The following is a 17,147-nucleotide window of genomic DNA, read 5'->3' as shown; positions in this document are numbered from 1 at the left end:
GTCTATCTTTGTAGTTTGTATGTATTTTATGATATATAAACACCCATAAATTTTGCTATAAAGAGTAGGGGCCCCGTCATCACATTTCTAATTGGGCCCCGCGGTTCCTAGCACCGGGCCTGCTTGTGGCACACATCTAACAAATTTTGTAAGCCACACAAACTAAGCGAAAATGCAGCAAATGTCATCAGCAAACATACCGTAATATGATTTAAACAAGAGTTGCCGACATCGCAACCAACTTTTGTTTTATTGAGCTCATAAGAAAGTTGATCAATAAGTTATAATTATACCGGTACGGCAAAAAGATCGTGGCTTAATCTCCTACCTTGTCTGATTCCGTTGGACACTATAAATGATTGGGACAGGTGACCTCCCCACCTCATTGGCATGGTTTGTTTACTATACCAGTATTCCAATAAACGAACCAAATACATATAGGCACGTTAGCCTACGCGTGATAACAACGCCACCTAGAGGTTACCTCTGGCTCTAGGTGGCGTTGGTGATAAGTGTTTTAAACAATAAATGATGATTGACTTTGTAGAAGGCTATTGAAGCATAGTGAACAATTTTGAAGCATCCAAAAAGACAGAATATACAGGAGTGTCATGACTGATATAACAGGACACTGCTTGTTTTAATAAAAAAACACTCATGTCAGTAGCCTACTATGATCAAACTTTAAACCCAAATTGATTGTCATTGGTAAAATTGAAATTCCGCAGGATGATGTTGTTGTTTTTGTTTGTTTTGTTATTGCTTCATGCCACAAATCGTAGCCTAACAATTTCGTGAGTCCTGCATGGCCTGGTGCGTTGCGAGTAAAATGGCTTCGCCAGTGGTAGGATTTCTTCGTGGGGCTTTCTTTGCCTGCCTTGCTACCGCATGAGCTAAACGCATCATGATGTGTTCCCCTCACGATCATCAGCACTCTTGATAACGCACCACGGTCGATCTTCATAGAACGTGTCTTTGTATACAAATCTTGAAAATACATGATAATAGCTATATGGTCTGATAAAGCTATAGCCTGGATATTTGTTGTTTGTGTTTGTAATTTCCTCTTATTTATTTATTTCCTATTCGAACCAGATTTGACCTGGATTTACAAAATTAAGAAATCAGTTTAATCCTTCGTTTTTGCAAACTTTCTAGATGTTTCAATTTCTTCAAGACACGCAGATAACTGTAATTAATCCGGTAATAAGCGAATACAAACTGCTTATGCTTCCTTGCATGAAAATGCCATCATTAAACAACACAATATGCATGATGCAATTGTGTTCAATATAATCATGAGGGATTTTGGCCCAGGGGCACTGTCAAATTTGGCCCTCCTGAAAAAAGTTTGGACACTCCTGCACTACGTCAGTTCAAATCAGAAATTTGGTAGCTTCTATGACCAAGAGCATGTCAGACACTTTAGACTTTAGAGATTGCACAATTTCGTCAGACAAAACAGAAGATGCCATGGACAAAATTAGATGGAAAAAAGTGAAGATATAATTACTGCACGGGAAAAAAATCAGTCATCTCCATTAGCGGAGACTAACAAATAAATCGTAAGGCTTTGTTCACTATGTTTCAATCACTTTCGGCTTGAGTAGACAAGAACAGTCACGTGATTGAGATGCGTTTATTGTCAGAAGCACCATCTCAAAAAATATTAGAAATATGAAGATACCGCAGATAGCAAAATCCGTCACTTTTACACTGATTCAGACGTTGAATCAATGCAAAAATGATGAATTTTTGCTGTTTGGGACGGCACATATACAACACGATACCTGTCTCCGCTATGTGTTGCGTATAGTCAAAATTCCAATTCAATCAGGTTGCAATCGTCAAGATGCATCGAATTGTTTGCAATAAGGAAAGTTAAAAAAACTTAGCTCCATTGCGGTGGTCAGTGATTTTTCAAGTTTACAAAATGGAATTTGGATTGTCGCTACATTATGGGATAATTGGCGCTGATATTTTGATTAGTTTTAATGCAACTACAAAATATATCAAAACTAAAGTTTAATACAGTACAAAAAAATTGTTTGGGAGTGAAATGTCTCCTCACAGGGTCATAAAATTAAAGTTAAGTGGGGGCAACTCAACAAAACCTTTAAACTAAACTGTCAAAATGCAACAACAGACAAAACGCTTTGCGAATGAAATGACATGAAAACAACATCAACAAACCAGACAGCAAAATCCGTCATTTTTACATTAATTCAATGTCTACAGACGCTGAATCAATGTAAAAATGACGGATTTTGTCTTCTGGGAATCCACTAACGCGGCAGAAAATTTTATTAAAAATAACAATTTTCCAGAAGGCAGTAACGACGCTCTTTAAGTCTACTAAATGGATTAAGAACAGCAAGTGAATTGGAAAGCTTTAGGCTCGAGAACAATGAAAACTTTATCTTCTCACCTCCCGACGCTAAGTAACTGAATGTGGAATCTTCTTTAATTTTTATCACCAGAAAAAAGTAGTTTTCACAAGTTGTTACAGCAAGTGAAATCAATATTGCAGAAACAGACAGTAGCCAATGCTGTCCTTTACGCTATTTTTTTATGCAAATTTGTGTGACCAAAAATCAAAAGATGTAATATGATGTTTTTATTAAACTCATAAAGAAATTATATTCTTCGAAAGAAAAATGATTCAAAATTGATGTTCACACAAACTTGCCGTAGTATAATGTTGATACTGAAACGATCAAAATTAATTTCCTTCTGTAGTAACATTGTTTCAGTGTTCAAGTATTTGAAAAAACAAACTAATCAGTCCCTGGTTTACTTCAATTGCATTGGCAGGCAAATAAAACCGATCCGCAGCGAGTTTCTTTCACTTAAACACCAGGAGCACGTTGTTGCAATGAAGACAAAAAAATGTGACATTAAATATGTGCATACATTGGGATGGAGTCAGGAAAATTGAAAACAAACACAACTTGTCTCGACATTTTTCCAGTGTCACAAGACATCGTAGTTGTCAGCATGATACTGACGGTACATCATCAGTAACAACCGCACAAAGGGCAAGTGATGCAAAAAACAGAACATGGCTGGCAGTTGCCGAAGCTAGCGAAGAGAAGAAAACTGCATTTCTATAGTAACAGCATCGGAGAGCAGCATAATTTTGAAATGAGTTAATTTTGCAAAACCGAGTATTTTTAAAGAATTCAAAGTCTTTGAACGCGAAATCCACGAAAATAGCTTGGTTTTGCTGGAGAGGAAAATACATTTATAATAAGCCTTTTCCATAATGTTGGCAAAAAAAACTCATCCCAAATGTTTCAAGTCGTCATCACACTTGCACTGTATGAATTTTAACGTTGATGATTGTATCAGAGCGAGAATATCTATTAATTTAAGTTTATGGCTGGTAAACCTCGAAAGATTGTTGACAATGATTGAGTGCAGAAAAGTTACCATGCTCGGAAACCCGATTCTAGTTAGTGTTTCACTGATAGCAGTCTAGAATAAGCGCATGGTACACCTTTACGATTAATTTACAGTTGCCACAGAAGTTTGTTTCGAGACGAAGAGTCATCATCATCTTACCAGAGGGGCCATGATAAAAGATGTTTTCAATAGTTTGTGAATTTCAAAACTTGAGCCGGACCTTTGACACGTGACAACAGGAAAAACACCAACACATGGTAACACGAGGGGTTGTTTACTTGATTGGTGCTCTAGACAAATTGATTGGCGATTTTAGAAGGCCAGCAAGTCGGAGGAGTGACCCAGCTGCTCGTTTTATCTCCTCCTCTTCGTCGGTTGTTTCCCCATGGCTACTCACAAGTCTCTTGCGTCTGCTACTGGAAATCACATCATTTTTGCTATCCTGACCCACTAACCTATGACCCGACGAGCGCGTATGATAGTACGAAATATTTTCTTTTCTGTAACTACGTTGTTGGAATCGACGGTTACGCGAGGACCGCTTCACTTTGGGTGAATCTTTCCCGCTATCAACATCACTAATTGAATTTTTATTGTTGACATTTGTTTTAGGCTTGGCCACAAGCGATGAACTCGAAGAGTTGCTTTCAAGGTCACAGTGTCTCTTGCTTCCACGAGGCTTTGCTGGCAATTTTATCAATTTTTTCTTACAACGGCGCGGTTTTTTTGCAGGTATATCAGACATAGATTTCGATGCTCTCTTTTTTGAACTTTTTTGCTTCTCTGCCAACACAACTTTGCCTTTTTTTCTTTTTACTTTTTTCTCCGTTTTCACAACATAGTCTTTCATGCTCCCAAATCCACTATCAATGAGACTCTGATCGGCATCTTTGTCCTCCTCATCAATCACAATCTCGTTCATGATGTCTTGTACCATCTCAACGTCATCCAGCTCATCATCTGTAAAACCACCGGTTTCAAACTCGTACGCTGCATCCGGAGCTGATTTTTCGCTGTCGGGAGTACAACATCGGCTTCCTTCCTTCTTCATCTTCTTGCTGGGAGGCAGAGCGCTGTAGCAATGATCTTGGTCGGACCCGCGAGTTACCACCAGTTCGCGGGCATTTGATTCACGGCTTTCACTTTGCTCTGCAACCCTGAATATAAATTTCATGAAATAGAAACTAAGTCATAACTAAAGAACTTCAAACACGATTTTCGCCACACATCAGAACTCTAACCGCGTGCTATTTTATGGATGGATAAGATGACAATATAAGCAAAAGCAACCATAGCAGTAATTCACAAAAGCTTCGCAAAAATATCAAGTTCTTATCAACTGGCGGCAAGCCAAAACACGAACGTTTACGTTTTGCCTAATGTGGAGACAGTGGTTTCTTCCATAGCAGTCACACCATGATATCCCATAACAAACACAAGTTTCAACAACTGCTTGACGACTTACGCGGCCTCTTGGTCAACCATCCATTTTGCATCCCGGAGTATTTCTTCCAAAGTGTGACTGATCGACTCGGAACTTTTGGAAGAGGTGTTTTCTGTTGAAAAAGGTATTTGTGACTTAAAACATCGATGTCTGATACATTCTTGACGTCACGTGCGAAATTTAATACTAAGAACGTTATAATAATGTGTGAAAGTTAACTAGAACATGACCACATTTTGCCAAATTGTTTTTTTAAGCAATGCAGTGTGAAGTAACTTCAAGTTTATTAAGGAGAAGTTTAGTTACAGTGGATTACTTTCAAAAGCTAATACAAGCCTAAACCTACCATTGCTACGCAATTCCATTAAGTTCAGCGCTGCTGATGTCATGTCTGCATCTGAAACATAAAAACACAGCTAACAATCATTGTCGAGTGAAGACAAAATGCTTAAACAGAGGAAAGAGGATATTCACTATTCTTTTCAAACATGCCTTCGGTGGTTTTAGTTCGTTTCTTTGTTTATTTTTTGTATCTAAGCTGATGCTTGCTCGAACATTAGGGTTAAGAATTACAAGACAAGGAACGCCAATCCTTGTGTACAGTGTTTTTTTTTAAGGTGCTTCGGGGGACCGAAACGGTCCCCCAAATTTCTCCAGCGGTTTCCCAAAATTTGGACTTGAAACTACAGTAGAAAAGTAATGGTTGTTTCTCGCTATGTCTTGTAGATAATACGAATATAGCCTACGACCAATAGTTCACGTCCGGAAAAAAGAATAAGTGGAGGTACAGCAAACAGCGGAATCAAAGAGTTATTCACAAAAGAAGTGCACCTTCGATACTCGTCAATGTTTATTTCTGATATGATCAGTTTTTACGTGTGGAAACATAACAAGCAGAAGCCAACAAGCACACTTTGTTTGATTGTGCAGCAAACTTGTTAGGCGGCCGTATTGGGCAGGCTGTTTGGTCGCTGACACAATCATTTAAGCCAGTGGTTCCCAAACTTTTTTGAGCGCGACCCAAATCTGAGTTTGGTGAACATCTCGCGACCCAAGACACAGACAACCTATATAAACAATTTTACCACTCCACTGTTTTTGCAATCTTTGCCTGCTATAAACAAGACACAGACAACCAGTTGAAGGATGGTCTACTGTAGCTCCTCTTGCTCAGAGTCTAAGTAAAAGTGCTAGATTCGTTGTTGAGTCAAACCGGCTTGGCTCCAGTGCCTCTTCTCGGTGCTTAAAAATGCGCTCATTTTTTACATGCGTCGGATGGCTCTTTAACTTGATCTTCTTTAAGGATTCGTTTGACAACATTTTACAACACAGCCTACTGTACAATGTACATAGCGGCTTGCCAGCAGCACCTGGGTCGCAGATAAAAATGAACTTTAAATAAAAAAAATAGTTTAGAAATCTTAAATTGTCAACTTAAAGAATAATTTACGTGCACTGTGATTTATTGATGGAAGTGACTTGAATGCCGGTAAAACTGCTTGCCATAATTGATTTTGATAAGAGAAGCCAAATAAAAGCGTGTGATGCTCAATAGAAGAAAAAAAAGCTTATTTATAAATTAATTTACAACAGTCCGATTTTGGCAGATTTAGATCGTCTCTGCACGACCCATTTTCTGACTCTTTGCGACCCATGTTTGGGTCGCGACCCATAGTTTGGGAACCACTGATTTAAGCTGTGCCTTGTCGAATAATTCATTTTATGTTGCGTTGATTGTATGTAGTTATGGCTATTTTTTGGTATTTAAATGAAACACTTGCGGTCTTTTAAAACTACTTAGCGCCTAGCGGTCACCCAAACCAAACCTTAAAAAAACCTGCTCGTGTACACTTTAGGCATGGTATTAAGTGTTCTGTCAGAGACACAACCGTATGCTGTTGAGTGGTGTCGAACCGACGACCTTTCGACCGTCGTACCAGGGCTCTCAGCCAACTGTCTTACATCTATTCAACAAGTCGCTTCCAGCGTCCACCCCAGACAGCAAATCAACCCTTTTTTTTATAAGAATTGTTCAAAGTAGACAATGCAGACGTTGAAGTAACGTAAATAAAAAATGATTTACAGACCGCCTAGATCTAGGCATCCCAGACATTTGATATGGGCGTAACAAAACAGTCAACGGGTACACAAAGCACACGTGACGCGCTGTAATACGGCGGGAAAATATATTCACGTAAACGGCAACATTTCCAACAATGGGAAATAAATGTGCAAAAATCTCAGGTGTTTGGAACGTCCAAAAAAATGCGATAAACAGCAAATTTTACGATTAGTTTCTGATGGTTAGTGTTTCGGTGACTAGTGTTTTACTCTGGTTTTGCTTGCTCAAATGAACAGGAAAAAAACATTGTTCTACGTTAGAAAAGCGACAAATGAAGATTTTAAAAAGCTCCAAGAGATCAATCACGTTGAAGAAAACGTCACTTTAAAATTTTACGGTTGGTTGAGCATGTCTAGATGTGTTGTCTTCAGCAACCTTTCTCAATTTCCAGCTATGAAACCCTTCATTTTACAACGCGTTTAACAGTCGTCTGCAGACGTTAAATCAACGTGAAATGGAGGAATTTTGCAATCTAGATTTACTCTTAGCTACATAAACCTTTGGTTTAACTTTTAGTTGAAAATAAAGCGATTAGGTGTCTACGTTGCGTGAAAAAAACAACACTGCCGTTATCAAATGTGGTCCATAAGAATACAAAAGCCCAATGCATACCTCACACATTCAGAAACACAGAACAAGACTGTTCACCAGGCATTTAGTTATAAAATATTTTCTTGCATTCTAACGGCTAGGCTACCAAAAGGTCTTGAAAATGATATGCAACTTTTTCCACGACGTGACGAAACGTCGAAAGTATCTTACGCATTCATGTAAATTGAGCAGAATGAGCACTAAGCTACAAAGCACGTGCATTTTCCTTCAGCAGTGCGTTGTTGTTCAATACTCAGCAATGTCTCAATTGAAAATCAGGTTTAAGACATAAACGGTGGCCAAGTAATTGCCTGTTATTATGATGATTCTTTGTGCTTCTGATGTTTACCATAGAAACAATGTAAATAAAGATATTAACTTGGATGCTTATCCAGAAGAACAGGACACGAGTTCATTGTGGCAACTAAATTCATGGGATTTACAAAAGAATAAAAAGCTTAACCAACTACCCATCAGTGTCATAGGATATAAATAGCTTTTTATAACGACGGAAAGAGAGGGAATTTTAAAAACTTTTTTTCTCTAGGTAAACTTTACGTTGACAAGCAAATCTTGTTTGCTAAGCATTACGTTGCAGATAGTAAACCACAGTTTTAGTGCTGAACATTTATAATTAATCAAGCTACGTTCGGTTTTATGTAAAATGAAATAGAAAAGCAGGCTTCCAAAACAGACGCTAGGTAACTACGGACGTTCGATACAAATTAATCTTTGGTCGAAGCAAAACAACAATTGAATCCATAAAATTCATTCAAAATGAAACAAATTCTGCATCAACGTCATAGATAATTATCTACTGCAACTGCTCAATATTAACCGATTATAATCGAAAATAAACAAAATTATGACGAAAAACTTTGCAGTCGAACAAAAATTCATTTCGACAACATTTTTGTTCAGCCAATCTTTTGGGACATCGACAGCAAAAATTGTCGATTGAAGTTTTGCTCTCTGCAGCAAGATAACTCTGCACTCTGCAGTCGCAGTTTTTTTTGCTAATTTGCACTATTCCAAAATCATATGCAACTGCGCAGCTGAAAGTACTAGCGGAACAAACATATGTTAAGGTAAAATCAACAAAATAAGACGAAGTACCTTGAGACGCTTAGAGCAAGCAACTTCAGCTTAGCATCGACATACTATGATGAGCAAGCGTTACGTTGCTAGGTAACAGGTAATTTAGCAACGGAGTGTAGTAAGGTCGAAGCCCAAGGCTACTGCGAGCTTGCAAGCAACCAAGGCTGCAAATTAGTCTTTTTTTCATTGACTTAACGTCTGTAGGCATTGAATCAATAAAAAATACTGATTTGGTGAGTGGGAAGATATTTAAGACTGTGCTAATCAGGTGATGATATGGAATGGTTCCTCAACGGTTTTCAAGTTAACCCTTAACTTGAATTTGTCGGGTGATAAGGTTGATTGACCACGGTGAACGGTACAAAAAATGACGAGGCATCGAAAACAATATAAATTTCCATTGGGCGACGTATAGTCAATAGTCATTGTAGCACAAAAAATGAGGTAACCTATTGATTTTAGACCAAGCGCCAAAAGTTGGATGCAATACAGTACAGTTACACGATTAACTGTAAAAAATATTAACCGATCCTATCGGACTAATGGGTTTACAGTGACCTTGAAGCATGAAAAGGTTATGGTCGCCTAAACAAATGAGGTAGCAGCAACGCAAACACGAAGCAACTAAACAACGTCGAAAAAACGCAATATTAACACAATTTGCTAACGGGTAATCGGGCATATGGTACTCGTAATGCCACATTAGTTACCAATCAAAACTAGTGTCAACAAACCGATCACTTTGTGATAACAAAGAGGATTTTAACAACCTTCAAGTGATCCTTGTTGGGTTCATACATCCATGCAATGACCACTACAAAGGATATCGATAATTTAAAGCTGACAGAAGTTTTAACGCTGCAGTAACTATACCATTGCAGTGATTATTTAGTTTTACTGGGTGCACAGATCAAACAAATGTTTATGTTAAACGAAAATCAAAATTACAACAAATATGTCCATCCGCAAGCGAATAATTTTACATAAAAGATGGAACGCTTGAAATTTGTTTCATCATGTTCTAAGCCAGTGTGTTCGTAAGAAATCGCACTTACAGAAAGTCAAAAACTCAGAAGAAACAAAATTTTCTGGCTATATTGCAAAAATTAATTCCAAATTTGAATCACTTAACAACATCACCAACAAGTCCAACATCTGAGCGAAATCTTGAGTTTGACACCAGCTATCAAAACCGATTTGTATTTAGAATATATAATACCCATTACCCATGGCTGTTAGGAATCTTGGACTGTTTCGCACTCAAGCACGAGAAATCCAGCATTCAAAATCCGAGATTACAAGTATGACGTCAGCGACAACATCGCCAGATTCAGCAACAGTGCCACATCTCCATGACAACCGATAATGAAACGCCGAGATGGATGGGAAATAAAAAGGCTTTAGCAGAATTGTGATATCTTAACGTCATACAGACGCCATGCAACGGTCTAAAAGCTTCTTGCTGAAATGCTTTTCGTATACAGACAGAACCAGCGAACCGCCGGAGACCGCCCCAGACAACAAAATTAGTTGCAAAAAAGATAGTTTCATGCTTATTTCACCTCAAATACAGTACTACTTTTTGCCAATGAAGTGCCTCTCACTTACAGTACATGCTGGCATAACTCAATAAAGCAATGCACTAGGGCTGTTTAACTATGAGGCCTTCTTGCATTAATGAGTTTTAGTGTAGTACAAAGTGGCATTACTTGATTTTTCTGTACAGAAATATCCACTGTGTTTTCAATTTATCCTTGGAAATTTCCTTCACAATCACATCCTTAAGTCCTAATTTGAAGTTTGTTTGAAGTACCTTGTAGTACTTTGGTTCATTTTTTTAATTTTCTGATAAAAATTGGACAAATATGATGCTCTGGGTTTTTTTATGGGTTTTTTTAAGTGGGCTTTTTTTTAAAAACCCACCCGGGTTTTTTTGGGTCGGGTAAAATACCGACAACCCTGGCCACACTGCAATCGACGGCATGCCTTTTAAGTATCTTGCCAAAGACACAGCCACATGCTTTTGAGGGGTGTCGAACCGCCGGCCTTTCAAACGTCGAATCATGGCAATCATAACTCGGCTATGCAGCATATATCGGCTTTCACACAGCAACAGGTCAAAATCTGTTACATGGCCACGCTTCTTCATAACAAAACTACTAATCACTCGTGAATCTCATAGGCAAAAAACATCTTGAAATAAAAGATCAGAAAAAGACGACAAAATATATCAAAATGCCCAAGTCAACATAGCCTGTCGAACGCATTAAAAAAAAACGCTGACATTTCTCAAATTGGATATTAAAACCGCCAATATGGCAATCCTGTTTGTTGCCAAGATGAGGCCTAGCGTTTAGATTCAAGTCCAAATGTTATTATAGCGACGTCCATGCTGCAGGTTAAGACGAATCTGACACAAACTATTAATACTACTTCACGCGCTGTTTCATTGATAGAAAAACATCGTGGCTGGACGTCATGCATGGGCTTTTCGTTTGTTTATTAAAGACAAGTATCGCTTTTTTGCAATATACGCAACTGTTGTTTCTTTTACTCGTTGTCTGTACAAACATTCATTACAACTAGAATTTTCGATAAATCACTGTAAAACGGACCCATGGATGCAAAATATAAAAAGAAACAAAAATACGTACCTGCCAAAAGGGTCGTGGAAGACAAAGTTGGGCTCCAGGTTGGGACTCTCCCCGAAAGAGTTCTGTTTAAACAAAAGAAAAAAAATCACAACGCGCAACTTTAATTAAGAGAAGCTTAAGCTAACTTAATTACATCAGCAACACCACTAAATCCTTCAGTGACTTAAGTTTCGTGTGTTCTACTTCCATTTGAGTCGATTGGCAATGTGTAGTTGTTTCATGCTTGCTAATTGTACTGATGTAGTGTAATGTTTACTCAAGGAAAGCGACCAACCATTGTCAAGATGTTAATCATAAATTTTAAAGATTATTATTTTTAACTTGTACAAGGTGGTTAATTTATAACTACAACTGGAATCATTAAATAGTCATACCCAGTCAATTTTAAGAAACAAAGGGAGAAAATATGGAATCTAATTAAAACCAATTCACTGCGTACCAGTATTAAATATATGAGCTTTCACGAATCTCCTGGATAAAACACAAGATTGTGAATAGGCTGCTACACGCAAATTAGAGTTTTTACAATGATACAATGTTTCCACACGTTAACTGCCATGTAAAAATTTATTAGGGGGTAATGTGGTTGAGAGCACTAATCGAATCGTCGCTATTCTGAGCCAGTGAGACGTTGAACTGTCATCAACAAAAGAAACCCAATAAAAGTATCCCGTTTAAGTCGGTCAGCCACCACCATGGTGTGAAACATACAGACAACAAAATCCGTCATTTTGCAATGATTCAACGTCTGCGGACGTTGAATTCAATCAATGGAAACATGAGGGATTTTGCTATCTGGAAAAATATACTGATATAAGAAATGAAAAAAAATATATAATTGTAGTTGTCTTCATACCCAGGCAAGAGATGTCCAAGACTACTGAGCGAAAGGGGCTGCTTGGTCTCGGTTGGGTACAGGTATGGATAATAGGGGCTTCTCTTCAACGCCTGCACTAGGTTTGGACGGTATGCAGTGTCAATGCACCATAGCGAACCTTTTGTGCTATCCTGAAATAGAAAAACAATCAAGCCTTTATTCAGTTTAATATGGCTAGATAATTTGTTTCTTTTTTTTTAATACGCGATTATTGTTAAGGTGCATTGGCCACACGCTGTGACGTATAAAGGTTACAAACATACCCTACCCTTGGTATAGAATTCTAAATGAATGTTAACTAGAAACGTTAGAAGACACAAGAAGTGCCCCCTGGAATGTCAGTCTAAAAATAAGCTATATAAATCGATTAGTCAATTTTCCAACTCGCAAAAGCTATCTTTTTTTCATAGATTAAACGTCTGCAGTTTTATTCAGTTGAATAAAATTTATACAAAAACACACAATCACGATCATTGACTCGTGATTTTAGAGAAGAAATAAAATGCAACTCACAAGATTTGACCTGCTTACCTTTCTACTTTCGGCCTTCTTGAAGCATCTGTTCAAAGAAAGATTGTGTCTTATAGAGTTCTTCCAACCAGACGGAGCAGTTTCAAAATAAGGAAAATGCTTGCATACCCACGAGTAGATGTCCTGCAACAACAGAGCGTTTTATGTTGTACCATCGTTGTAAGAAAATTAAGGAAGTACTATCATCTGTCATCGCTGTTGGTCTTCAAAACGCGGTCGCACTTACTTCGTTATCTTGGAAAGTGATTAATCTTTGCTAGCATGAACTTGATCAAATAAAAATATATCCACAAACAACAGATTAGTGAAAGATAAGTTTCCATTCTGGCCCAGTTAGAACCGGTGAAGTTTTTTACTTGCCAGATCAAGAACCACTAATTTGCCCAAGAAGCCTTTCTGACTGCTATCTTACCTTTACTGGAAGTCTCTTGAGGTAAGAATCTTCTATTGCCATGAAAATAAGACAACTGAAGGAATATGGAGGCTTGCCCATTGGATTGTACTTTTCGTCAGAAGGTGGTTGATATGACGAAGAATTCTAGAATGAAAAAGAAAGAACATTACATTTAGTTATAATGCAACTTTGCACCCACAAAAGCTTTTGCCGTCACCTTTTGCAATTATTTAATTCGTAAGCAGCAAGGAACATAATTCCTACCTGTTTAACTACTGGTGAAGAAGCAAGAAAAATCGATTTGCCAGAAGCAAGATTGTCGCTTTCAACCTCATCTCCACTCATTCCTATTCCAGGATCGTCTGGGTTGCACTTTCTGATGGCATTGTTCAACTCCTTGTTGAAACCGCACAACCATGTCAGAGAGGTCAAGTCATCATCTTCATCCAACAGCTGGTCGAAGTCTGAAAATTTACTCCCATTCATGGATAAACCGAATTTGCTAGAGTCTGTAGAACTAACAACACTGCTGGTGTCTTGATCACTGTTATGAGGAGAAGAATAGAGGGTGCCAGACATAGAAGTCATAAAGTTGCTTACACTCAACGACAGAGGAAGATCTGAATTGGTTTGACACTCTGCTGCAGAGTTTAAAACAGACTTTGAATGTACATTTGTAGGTGGCTGAAGCAAGTTCTTCCGGCGTTGCAAAGTGATTGGCACAAATGCTTTTGTGTTCTTTTTCACAACCATGTTGGACGGTTTTTTCTGACACTGGTTTGAAGACAGGGTCATTTGAAAAGTTGAGGACTGACAAGTCTTTGCCTGAAAATTGTTTGATTTAATTGCAGCTAATTTTTTCGTTGAAACGGAGACCTTCATTGGAATGACAATGCGATTGCCGATGGTTTTAAAAACTTCGCCTTTTAATGATGTTGAATTTCCATACTTATTCAGTAGCTTCAATATATTTGGCTTATTATCGATGGATGTAATTGCTTGGTTCAAGCTCTCAGTACCGGGTTCTGATTTTACATTCATTTTGAGAGGAACTGGTTTTTGTGATGGTAAACAAACAGTAGTGATAGCAGCACTTTTTAAAGCAGCACTATCGCCCGATTCAGGCACATGAATTAATTTGCCTTGCATGTTTACCTTTATCATCAACAAAACATTCTGTAAAAATGTAAAATTGCAAGAATTAAAATCACAGCTGATATGAAAAAAGCACTGAAAAAAGTTTCTAAAACTTTTTCTGCATGTGTATTGTGTAGTAATGGTAATTTCGGAAGCTCAGAATGGAAGTTTAGATCAAACAACATTATTGTTATGTCAATAATTAACAAAGCACCCAATAGCATCCTCTTTTCCTATTGATTGCAACATAAGCTTTTAAAACATGTATAACTTCCTCCCAGGAAGTATAAATTGGTACCGATGCATAAAATGTCAGGAAAACAATTGAAGTGTTTTTCATTCATTATTTGAGCATTCTTATATATCATACCAAGTCCATAGATGGATATCAGATACTTTTGAACAAGGGTACCCAGACCCAAAATTGTGAACCATAGTTTTAATCAGGAGACCTTGAACCGTTGATTCCATATGAGAATGTAAACTAAAACTAAACCAATAGATTGCTGTTGATACAAGTCAATTAGTTCTTGTTGAAAACATACGCGCCGACTTCTGGGGGGGCGGGGGGCGGCGCCCCCCGTAAATTTATGGTTGAGGGGCAACAAAAATGGTGATGACAAGTGGTGTTTCAAAGATAAAACACTTCGCGAAAGAGATTTAGATAATTTAAACGGACTTAAAGAATGCCGAAAGCAAGAAAAGCCTACGTTGCTCTTGCCCGTAAAACAGCAGCTGATCGCATGGCTACCTCATACGGTATGGAAATTTCGAAGTAGATGGTAGAGTAACTTGCACTGCTGGAATAGTCACGTAACTATTCACTGCAATATTAAGTAAACCAGCTAAATTAGACGCGCTATTTTCAACGAGGTCTTCCCGCTGTGAGACAAAAATGATTCAACAGAACGCATTGTTTTCTTCGCAATGTGTGAGAATTAAATCGAAAACCGATAAAAGAAAAGGTGTTTAATGGTCTTGGTCGCAGATATTGCCTGCATTAACGACGTCTCTTACCGCTATAATCACCTAGCTAACCTGACATCATTGTTTTATGCGGCCGCTAAGGTTTGACATCGACATGGAATGTTACGTAATAATAAGAACGATTATATCCTACACGCAAAAATATAAAAAATGATCTCCTCTTTCTGTTTTGTCTCGTGAGCTTTGCATATTGCTCAACAAGTGCATAAAGTTTAGACTTGACAAGAAATCATTGAATTTGAAAATTAAGTTTGAATCACTGCAAATAAACGTATTCAAAACTTTTACTTAGGCCGACGCGATTTCACACTCCATAATCTACGTCGACAATGATTTTTAGTGCGTTCATTTTAAAAATTGCCGAGCTGGAGACAACAGCTTGTCCGTGTTAGTTGAACTTGTTTTTCTGAGGTGAAAATCACTTGCGAACATCTCGACCTTTACTCGAGTATAGCCTACTGACAAGTACTGTATTCAATAAAAGACTATAAAGACTTTCGATAAAAAACAGAAGAGAAAATACTTCGCCGTTGTCAACGCTTTAAAAGTAAGTAATTAGCGAAACGAGGTTAATAAAACTGATACCGGGTTTTCACTCTGCTTGAGATCATGATTTTTTGCGTTTTATTTCGATAACTTCACTGTCTTGATCGTTGTTATTCACTCGCACGAAAAGGAAATGAATAGGCTTGTTTTCCAACAGTTCCAATTATGAGCTAACAATATCAAAATTTTTACGACTAGGCGTAAAAAATTTTACGTACTGCATGCGTAAAACTAACCCTTTCAAGCAGCGCTTCTAATAAATTCGGTTTGCGACTTATTTGTTAATATAAACAAGACACTAAGCTTAATCAAAGACTATTTTAATTGAGTAAAATAGCGTTATGGTTATGACGTCATCACCTTTCTCGCCCCCCACGGTTTTTTGAAAAGTCGGCGCCTATGGTTGAAAACCTTTATAAAGATTCTGTCAAAAAATAATGAGAGTAATGGAATGAATGCACTTGAACAATAGTTTCAAACTCTTAAACTTGCACTTTCAATGAAGGAATTATAATAAGAGGTTAAGCAGCGTAATCGCACCTTTGCAGACAGGAAACTTGACGACAGTGGAAAATCTTGCCGACAAAGTGTGAACTACAATGCAGAACTCTAAGCCCATTTATGTTTTCCGGCAATAAAGCATGGCTTACCAGAGCTTTTTCACCGCGGCCAAAATAAAAAATTAATTAAAAATTTGAGTTTTTAAGAATCCATTAATATTGTGTTTTTGCGTTCACTCAGGTAAAAACAACATAAACAAGGCGCTGAAAAATAATAGCAGTTGTATTTAAATGTACGGCTTCCCAAGTAGGTGTAGAGCTAGTCTTCAAGTTTTTATAGGTCGATGCTCAGACTTATTACATAACTTTTATCAGTTATATTTCTCATTGGCATGAGAGACTTTGACTTGTTTATGGAAAAAAAGGTAGCAAATGTGAGTGAAGATAAAAAAGCTCACATAAATACGTAGTGGAAAAAACTTCAAAATACAAACACCAGTGGAGAAAAAAAAAGTTTTAAATACCAACAATCAGCCCTCGAAATTAGCTTCCATCTACGACGGCAAAAACATTGCCGTCGCCAAATCAGCAAACCTTGAATTGCGGCGGCAATTGCCGTATGCTTTAATCAAACGAAATTTCATGCACTTCATCGTGTCACACGGCGGTAGCCCAGAGTATTACGCAAGCTACTGTATTTTATGCGCTGACAATGCTCTTGTAAACCGTAAAAAGTTTGCAACCTTACAAATACTGGCTTAATTGTTACGCAAAAGTTACTCTTTCATCGAATAATGGTTTTTTGGCAGTAAAGAAAAGTAATGCTTCCGATGATATGGCATCGCGTTCATGAAAGGGCAG

The 17,147-nt window shown here is 37.8% G+C and overlaps 1 protein-coding gene across 1 annotated transcript; it reads right to left on the bottom strand.

Annotated features, from left to right (window-relative positions):
• Nucleotides 1-1,631: 1,631 nt before the first annotated feature.
• Nucleotides 1,632-13,965, bottom strand: LOC145784350 (uncharacterized). Its single transcript, XM_082596153.1, has 8 exons — nt 13,381-13,965; nt 13,135-13,260; nt 12,723-12,845; nt 12,171-12,322; nt 11,315-11,376; nt 5,196-5,246; nt 4,871-4,961; nt 1,632-4,562 (listed from the first exon to the last, which is right to left on the bottom strand). Exons 1-8 carry the CDS (start codon nt 13,909-13,911, stop codon nt 3,680-3,682), a joined length of 2,019 nt encoding a protein of 672 aa, XP_082452279.1. The 5' UTR covers nt 13,912-13,965; the 3' UTR covers nt 1,632-3,679.
• Nucleotides 13,966-17,147: the final 3,182 nt, after the last annotated feature.

The sequence above is a fragment of the Aplidium turbinatum genome, chromosome 15 (assembly GCF_918807975.1).
Source record: "Aplidium turbinatum chromosome 15, kaAplTurb1.1, whole genome shotgun sequence".
Classification (NCBI taxonomy): Eukaryota; Metazoa; Chordata; class Ascidiacea; order Aplousobranchia; family Polyclinidae; genus Aplidium; species Aplidium turbinatum.
The sequence above is the reverse complement of the archived record's forward strand: the minus strand, read 5'-3'. Positions and strand labels throughout refer to the sequence as shown.